Below are 9,578 nucleotides of genomic sequence, written 5' to 3' on the forward strand. Positions count from 1 at the left end.
ATTGAAACAGAACAATGCAACAGTATCCTGTTGAGCATGGTAAAATTATAAGATAATTTCATCAAGGGACCTAATCAAGTTTGGCTTGCTTTCTGTAGCTCATCTGTGTCTGTTCTTCTCTTCATTAAATAGATACTGAGCCAAATGTTGTTTAACTTTACTGTAAACTGGATGTCAACAAAAATCATCTACAAAGAAGAAAAACAAAAACCTACCCCAAAACACAACAAATGTTTCTCAGCAATTCTTTTGTTATAAATTGGATGAAAAGGGTAGAAGTTATAAAGCCTGAAAAAAAGGTTTGCTTTGCAATACAAATAAAATTTCGGTGTGTCTGAAAATGTCATTTTTAATTCTGAAACAAACTTACTTTTAAATATTATGATGAATTTCCCTCTAGAGAAGTTTTCACATGTAAAACATTTCAAAAACTGAGCTTTAAATGCAGAACTAATCCATAGTACATGTTTTTTTAGCGTGGTTTACAGCATCAGGTTATAATCGGAACAATGTATAGTCACCAGGAGAGAATTTCCAAGGCACGAACAGCAGTGAAGCACCTAATTTCTATTAAAAGTCATTTGGGCTAGCAATCAAACTGCTATGTGTGCTTTTGAAAATATCGTCCTCTGAAATCAGAACTATCCTAGCAGCAATACCTTACTCCCAGAAATTATGGACGACGACACAGCAGTGGCTTCTCCTGATAAATCCTCAAGTCATTTCCTAATTTCTAGAACATAATGCAAAACCTTTATCTCTAGATTAAAAATTTATCTGAAGGCAGAGTAATTTAAAGCATTAAATATTTATGAGCATCAATAGCCAGGTTCCTGACTCCTACCAAAATTAACAGAAGTTTTGTTTGAGTAAAATGCACAGCATCGCAAGTGCCATTCCTCTCTCAAAAAAGCTCTTTTGCTAACTGCTCAGGATGCTTTATTAATATTATTACTGTAAAACTTCCATTTAAATGACCACACACATTTTCTAATGCTGCTTCCACTGTGCTGAAGAGACCTTGTCACAGGAGGAACACCCAGCCTGTAACCTGACCAGGCAGAGGAAATGTCTCCCAGCAGGATGACAGGACAGGATTACAGGATTCCCATTTCAGTGCCCAGCAAGAGACTTTCGGAGACTTATCTGTTCCCCCATAGACCCACCTGCAAACTGCCTGAAACATGCCTCTGAAAGACGTATAAAGACTCAGACTTTTATTCATTTTGTGAATCACAACATATACACATCTCCCTAATCCGAGTATAGAAGAGCTCTGCTAATTTTAGATCCAAGTGGTGCAAAGTGTCATAGCTGTCAGCTGGATACCTGAATCTCAGGCCAAACTAATTTAGTTTTCCAACAAAATCAGGCTATGAACCTCACTTATTTGCCAGTCTGTATTTATATGCACTGTAGAATGCATGATTAAATACTGTAATTTCACATATTAACTATGAAACTGAACAATGAAAATATATTGAAAAGCAAACCAAGTTCAAAAGGGCCATGTGGCTATAATCAAGAGCAGATTTTGGCCTATGCTACTGAAAAGCCCATCAGGGGCCTAATCCTCCTTGTCTTACAGAAATAGTTACACTAATTGTGTAACTGCAATGTGCAGAATTTAACCCTCAATATATTTGCCTAGCATTGTTGCACTTTCACAGACTTATTCACAGCTATTGTAAATCTATTTAAAATGCATAAAATCCAAAAAGTTGATAGATTACGCTCCACAACAAAACTATGTATTCCCCATATATAATAAAATTAAATCCCAAAAAACACTAACTAGCTTTTAATGCAGCTAAGACCAAATCTGACTGCCCCAAAGGATGACTGATTTCAGCAGGAATATGCCTTATTAAAACCTGAGCTATCACTGGGGCCCAAATCTTGGGAAAAGGCTGGGGGGTGAATTTCTGAAGCCAGTGTATTCCCACAAAAGCACCGGAGTCAGCCTACACAGATCAACTTGTAAGATCTGGCTATTAACATGCCCTTCAGGATTTGACCCAGAGACTGAAGTGTCTTTGTGAGCATTGTTTCACCTGTTTGAAAGCTGGGCTGACTGAAAGCATTCAGTAAATGAATATTTTCACCCACTACAGAAAATCAAGGCTTTGTTAAATTAAACGGCTTTAATGATGTTTTACAGAAAACATTTCAGGCATGCAGCAATAAGCTGCATTCATATTTGACATTTACAAAACTTTCTTCTTTTAAGCCTGAACTTATGAAATACTTGCATTTAACTTCAAGCATGTGAATAAGCCTATTTTTATTTTACAAAGCACTTAATTCCAAGTACATGTTCTAGCGAAACAGTGGAATAAATTCCTCAAATCATGCATGTTTTAAACAGTATAGAGGAAAAAAAGAATACATAATTTGGTGTTCAAGCAAAATATCTCTAGAGATTACTAAACTAAATCACAGCAAACAATTAAAAACACCTCAACCAAAACCATAAACTGAGCCAAAACAAGCCTTTTAACAAAATGATGACTGAAGTTTACTTTCCTCCCCTCCATTTCAAAACTTCCTGGTTTTGGCCTTAAAAAAAGGAATTATGGAATATTCCTGGGAGCTCTACTTAAAAGATGTTGCTGACTCAATGGGATATTGGGAAGCACCAGAGAAGCAATGAAACAGACCTCTGATCTCTGCCCCAGTTCACATACCAAAGATAGCTGAATCAATGGCCAAATTCTGCCTGCTTTAGTCATCCAAACAGGTATATTTTTAAAAGCCGTGGAGACACAACTTTATTTTATTTATACCCTGGAACTCAGTTTCAGAATCTGTTTCCCAAATCTTAAAGCCTTTACACAGACAAAACCTTGCTGAATTGGCTAACATTCAGGTTCTCGATATTTTATTCCAACGAAATTAAGACCTCTTTGATTTAGCTGAAGTGAAGTGCTCGCACAAGTCAAATCGGGAAGACGCAGTTCATATTTAGGATGAAATGCACTCAAAAAAAATCCTGTCTCCAAATAATCTGAAGGTGAGAGGTTTCTGCTTAAAGAAAAAGGAATGTTGAAACAGAGTAAAATAGCAGGTTTTACATTTTTACACAGCCCAAAGAGTCCACTGATTTTGTGTGACTTCACACAGCACAAATGCCACTATGTTTCCATCCCTAACTGAAGGCACTTTCTGCGGGCTAAAACCCCTGGTTCCCGGGAGGCCAACCTGCCATGAGAAATGCCCTGGGAACAGTGGAACAACGGCATTGTCACGCCAAAGACTGGCATGGTGGCAAAGAAAGGGTTAGGTGACATGCAGCTGGATAATCCACACGTACCCTCCACTAGTCAGCAAAAAACCTGTCCTGTTTGAACAAAATGTGATCAATTCCAAGGCTAGATACTACCAGCCCATGAGACGAGGTTGAAGAAAACCATCCAAGGTGGAAATTCCTTATACACCCTGCAAAACTAACACCTATATGCCACCAATTTTTGTTATGCCAAAGGAGAAGGAAAATAAATACATCTAATCAATTATTCCAGTTTTTCAAAATCAGAAGCCCTGAAGCAGGAGATCCAATTAGTTCACAGCCCAAAGCCCAGAAGTGCAAGATTCTGCAGGCTGTAAATTCAGTCCCCTGAGATCAAAGCATAAATAAGGAAAGTCAGAAATTCACAGATTCCAGAGCCAGAAGCATCTGCAATGGCCTCTCCTGCCTTTGCTCTATGAAGCCATGTCTTAGGAAGAATATCCCTGGACTAAGTCTGATACCAAACACACTTAAGAGATTCCAAATTCCTAAAATGCAGCAGCTTCATTTTCGAATATACAAAAATCATTCTGAGCAAATGGTCCCTTCCTGAAGCCAGCTCAAAGGAGCTGGGTGACAGGCATCTTTTTTATGTATCGTAATTAAAAAACTGTACCCAAACAATGTCAGAACAGCTTTACTTGATGCTATCCTCAATCAATCATTACAACAAATTACATTGTCTCCGAACCCTACAGAGGCAACAAAATGCATCAGATGACCTGCCAGACCTCATCCATCTCTAAGGTCTTTGTTTCTCAGAATACAGAATCAGAACTGTTTGCCGTGCTTCAGCTGAATGTGTAGTATGACAGATCCTTTTAAAGCAAGAAAGAAACACCAACAGTGACACAGAATGCACTGAAGTTTATAAACAACCCAACCTGAGTTTTGCTGTCCCCAGTCCCAGACTTGCCCCTCCTTCCTACAGAGACAGAGGCCATGTACCCAGCCCCAGGGACCCTACAGAAGCAGCCATCAGGCATCTGATCCAAATAACACACTTATGCGATACCTCTCCTATCACTGATGACAATTCAGCCACGGCCCTGAACCATAAGGTTGTATTTCACCTCAGGCAAATTTTCTAATAGATCCATTTCCTATAGAGCCAATATCCACAGCATTTAAAAGGTCTGCATGGGCGAGGTAACCCTATTTAAGCTTTGTTCTTACAGTGAGGTAAGCTATAGCTCTTGAATAATTGTGATTTAATACTTATCTCCAAGAATGAGCTCTTTTTCAGAGACAGCAATCACAGTCATTAACAGATGTTCCCATTTCAGTAATTATGTCAAAGGGAGGCAACTTTGTTACATAATTTTTCAAAATCTTGCAGGAATAGAAGGTTGCTGCAATTGAAATTTAAATAAATTATTTAGTACCTGAACTGAAAAAATAATCTTGGAGGGATCATATACCTAAGTCTTAATCTTGGTGTATTACTTAAAATTTATATCAGAGTAAATCTAATTAATGCACTGTACTTGGACAGTAATGTTTAAAATGGTGATCTTCAGATCTTTAATGCTTAAATAATGTTGCCATGGAACAATGCATACCTACCCCATCTGATAGAGATGCCATTTAATATTTTTAAAATTAAATGTATATGAAATACTATTGAATATTTTTCTATTAAAAAGTCAGAAGGAACCACTATTTATCAAGAAGGCCGCAGTTAACAATAATTGTATTAATTTTTGTTCCCAGGCAGTGATGAGATAGCTTACAAAGCAGCAACACCGATTTGAGCCTTTACAACCTCCTAGAGAACTCAAATGTAGTTTTGAGAAAAAGTTGAACTGTTAGTTATATTAACAAACACTGTTTGATTTCTCATCTTCCTATTCTGTCACAAGCAAGATGTGAGATACGTGAAACATTTCAGATTAAATATGCTGGGTATTTTATTGCCACTATCTCAAAGAAGGCTTTGCCTTTGAATTCCAAGAGGTGCTACTAAAAAAGCAGCATTTTTTTCACCTGAATAAATAGCTTCATTCAACATGATTTCTAAATCATCTGAGATAATGTGACTTTTTTCCTCCACCAAAATGCTTTAGAAATACTGCCAATAAATTACAACATGAATCAAGAAAAAAAATATGACAGCCAGCAACTGAGCTGACCAGGAATCAGAAAACAACATCCTCTTCTCCCATAGCACAGAAGAGCTGTTTGCTATCTCAGATTTAGCAAACAGTTGCCTAATTATTTACTGTCACAGCCAGAGACATGGTCAGCAGACAGAATTTGGAGACGCACAAATATCCGGGTTTTAACTGTTAAAGCAACAAGGTACTTGGTATCGTGCAGCCTTCAAGATCCGCAGCACACTTTGGGTGCAGGAACAGATGAAGAGTAACATTTCACTCTTCTACATTTAAGAAGGACTGCTTTTCTTTCCCTAAATCAAGTGGCCTGAATGTCTTAATGATATGGCATCATATGATCCCAAGCCCTCAAAGACAGGCAATGAATTTTGTACAGCTGACTCTGCTAGTTACAGTACTCAACAGCTGGGACATAGATAATTTGGCACCCTCATAATGTCCTAGATGAACATAAGAGTGTTCTGCAGACTGTAAAAAACAAAGCAAAACAAACCCAACAACAAGAAAACAAACACCATGCATTGGAGCATGTCTTAAAAATATAAGCTCAATATGGTTTGCATTTCATTAAGAAAATTACTAATGGTGGTGTTTACAAAACTGAGAAATTCAGAGAAATGGCACTCCCTCTTCAAAGCCTATATTGTAACAATTCTTTTCTGATTAGATCAGCTCCCATAGCAAGTCATCAGAACAACAATCGCTGTAGTGAAGTCATACTACTGGGACTCAGATGGCAAATCATGACCGGCTTGGAAACACATTTTAAAAAATAATGTGTTTTCCAGGTTTCCAATATATCTTAATTAAAACAACTCCAAATTTTTACCTCTGCTCCCAATGTCTGAATAAAGTTTAGCTCGAGCAGAAAAATACACCCTACCGATATACAGAACACAACACTAAAAACTGACAACAGAAACTGAATCCTTCCAAATAATTTCAGGATTTGGCTGTCACTGAAAACAGCATGTGAATGAACCCGATGTTACTGTCACAATGATATACTAAAATATTTCAAGAATGTGCTTTATTTCTAATAAATGAATTATTTTTAGTAGTTTATTTTAATCAGAATCCCTTTCCACCCCCCAAGACTTAAAATCTTTCAGTCCTTGTGATGGTAAAACTCTCACTGAAATAGGGGAAATTAGGCCTAATATCTTTACCAGGTTTTTAAGCAAGCAGACAAAACTGGTATTACAGTGAACCTTATTAAGCCTCACTCTAGCAGCAAATCAATAGTAATCTAAAGCAGAATAGCATTACTTTGGATTAGAAGCAGAACATAAGAACAAGTTTCCTCAGCGTTTTCATTATTTACAAAGTAAACATTCTACTTGCTTTAAAATTCTGCAAAAAATCATTCAGCTACATATAATGTAATTGATGACTTAAAAATATAAGAGAATAGAATAAAGATGTGGTTTTGAATATGATCTATTACAAACCATAATTATTTCTCAACCTATGCATTTTAGTACAGAAATAGTGCACATGCTCCACAGCTGCATTGACACAATGGGCAACAGACACAAAGGAGTCATTAGTCAATACTGTTAATAACACATGAAACTGCAGGTGACACAGGTATAAAGTAAACTCAGAGCTGACAAGTTCTCACGTCAAAATAACTATCTGTAGGGGTTTTATTTTTCAAAATATTACCACTAACAACCCAGATCAAATGAAGTCAACTCTCAATATCTTCAAATCAAGCTGTCTTAAACTATGCCACTCCCATTCCCATCAATGGAAACCATTTAACGAAAACCTTTAGAACTGACTGGAAACATAACGCTGAAAAATTGTAATCCTTCAATGTAAAAATTTCAGATACAAAATCTAACTTATTTTTTATCCAAACATTACAAAAGGACTCAGCACTGCAAATGTCAGCATATGCTGTGACATGCTGTAAAAAGCTATTTCTGGGATGAATATTCAATCTGAACAGCTAACTCCATCCCTTTTGCACTTGAAATAAAATCAGACCTGTAACACTTCTGACAAGCATTTTCAGATTTAGTATTAGTGAACATACTGAAAAACAGAGTAATGAGTCATGTCTCCAAAACCTTATCTTCCACCCCAATCAATTTATGAAAGAAATGTAAGATCGATTTAGCTATGTGCATCTTCTTTATGTATAATCACCTTTTTGCTATATTTTCCGTATTTGATGAAAAGGGAAAAAAGGTCTAAATAAACTAAGGCTTTAAAGACACATCAAAATGTAAATCGCCCTGTCCGCATTTCCCTTGGAAAAGATTTTTGAAGACAAGAAAGTACGTTTCACCCACTGAGGAGGAAGAGAAGGTATTTTAATTTATCGCAGCAGCCGCGGACGTGCGCTCCCGCGGCAGACACCACGCCGAGCCCCGGGCCCTGGCTGTGCACCCCGGCGCACCCGGGCGCACCTGCCCGCCCCAGCCCGCTCCGCCGGGGCAGCGCCGGAGCCTCCGCGTCCGCAGCCGCCACGCCCGGCGGGGCAAGGGCAGGCTGGGCGGTGCGGCGGCCCCGCTGCGGGGAGGGCTGCCCTACCTTTGTATCTCTCCAAGACATCTTCGTAAGCCTGCAGGTACTCCTGCTCTTCAGCGTAGAAGTACGCGCCCGGGGAGAGGTAGCCAGCCATGGCCACGGGCTAGCCCTGCCCGCTTCCCTGCGCGGCTCCGGGCAACCAGAACCCTCCGGGCCGGCACAAGAAAAAACCCAGCGGCTAGAGGGAGGAGGGCGGGGGGGAGGGCGCTACCAGCCCAGCCAAGGAAACGCCCTCGCCGGCCTCTCGGGTTTCGGTAGCCGCCCCTCGGACCGCGGAGGGGGCGGCCCCAGCCCAGCGACAGCCACCGCCTCTCGCCGCAGCCCCCCGGCTCCAGCCCCATCGCCGAGGCACCGCCTGCGGGGCCGGCGAGATCTGCCTCCGCGGCTCAGGCCCTGAGCCGCCTCCCGCCCGCCCCCCGTGTTTCTGTCCCGGCCGCCGCCGCGGCGAGGAGGCGACGCCCGCCGCACAGACGAAGCCGGCGGGGACACCGTCGTTCTGCAGCGCTGGCGCTGAGGGGCCGCAGCACGGCGGACACTGACGGGGGATGGGGGTGGGCAGAGTCCCCACGGGCGCTTGCCAACTAGGCGGAGCGGGACCTCCCGCTACCCAGGGGCGCGGGATTGGGCGCGGGATCGGGCGGGGCAGGCGCGGCGGCAGGTGTCACCGTCCGTGGCCCCGTCCCCACCGCGCCTGCGCCCCGCAGGCCGCCACCGCCTCCCGACCCTGACCCCGGCGCCGGGCCCGCCCCAGAGCGGTCCCTCCTGCCCTGCCCACGGCACGGCCCGGCGCTGGGCCCCCGCCCCACACACCCTGCCTCCGGGGGGCGGCGGCGGCGAGCCCCGCGGGTGGCCGGGCCGGCTGCGCACCCGGCCGCCCTGCGGCTGCATTCAGCGGCTGGCGAGAGCGCGGCTTCGCAGAGCTCTGCCACCGCGTCCTCCGGTGCCCCCAATAGCGCCGTTAAGATGCATTACCCTCAGAAACGGTATCCCAGGAGGAGACCCACAGAGGTGCACACAAAAGGGGGGAAGAGGGGCAAGAAACAGCAGTGTCTCAGGGGAGCACCGAGGAATGCCGCATCTTGCAAGGATCCATTTCTCGGCAGTTTCCAGCTTTCGCCGGGGAGGATGAGACCTCCGCCCTATTTTCGACATCATTTGTCGCTGGGCGGCGGACCAGCGCCCGTCCACCCTCTGACACAGCGAATGGCTCCGTCCCGCTCCCTATCCCCCCCCAAATCGCGGCCCCAGCCCCACACGGACAAAGACCAGCGCCTCGGCCCCGGCACCCACAGAGCATCATCAGCCGCCTCCACCACGGCCTCTCCCCGCCCTGCGGGCGGCCCTGCGCCGCTTCCACCCAGCGAGGCCGGGCGCTCCCGCGGCCTCCGGGCCAAACGCCGGCACCAGCTGAAATGGCTAATGCCGCCGCTGCAGCCCCCGCGCCGCTCATGCGTTTTCGCATGAAAGTTTAATGGGCGCACCTGCGTGTATTTCGCTTTGCTTTCCCACACGCGTCAAATTCACCCAGGCGGAAAACGCGGCTAAAGAGCTTAGTCACCACTCGGAGGGGCCGTGTTCAGAAAGCCAAGGGACGGAGGTCCGTCTGTCCCCCACCCGCTCCCTCCCCATCA

At 43.6% G+C, this 9,578-nt stretch overlaps 1 protein-coding gene across 35 annotated transcripts in view; it reads right to left on the reverse strand.

The window, feature by feature from the left end:
* The window catches only part of DST (dystonin), a 307,340-nt gene that overhangs the window by 263,066 nt on the left and 34,696 nt on the right, over positions 1–9,578 (reverse strand). For 8 of the 35 annotated variants that reach the window (XM_065056166.1, XM_065056165.1, XM_065056164.1 and 5 more), the window contains exon 1: positions 7,951–8,186. The exons of 25 other annotated variants lie outside the window; for them this stretch is intronic. In XM_065056166.1, the coding sequence (XP_064912238.1) occupies positions 7,951–8,041 (91 nt within the window). In that variant the 5' untranslated portion in view covers positions 8,042–8,186. Of the gene's footprint in view, positions 1–7,950; positions 8,198–9,578 lie in introns of those variants that run through there. 2 more of the 35 variants (XM_065056150.1, XM_065056148.1) reach the window with 2 other exon arrangements.

This window comes from Columba livia, chromosome 3 (assembly GCF_036013475.1).
Source record: "Columba livia isolate bColLiv1 breed racing homer chromosome 3, bColLiv1.pat.W.v2, whole genome shotgun sequence".
NCBI lineage: Eukaryota > Metazoa > Chordata > Aves > Columbiformes > Columbidae > Columba > Columba livia.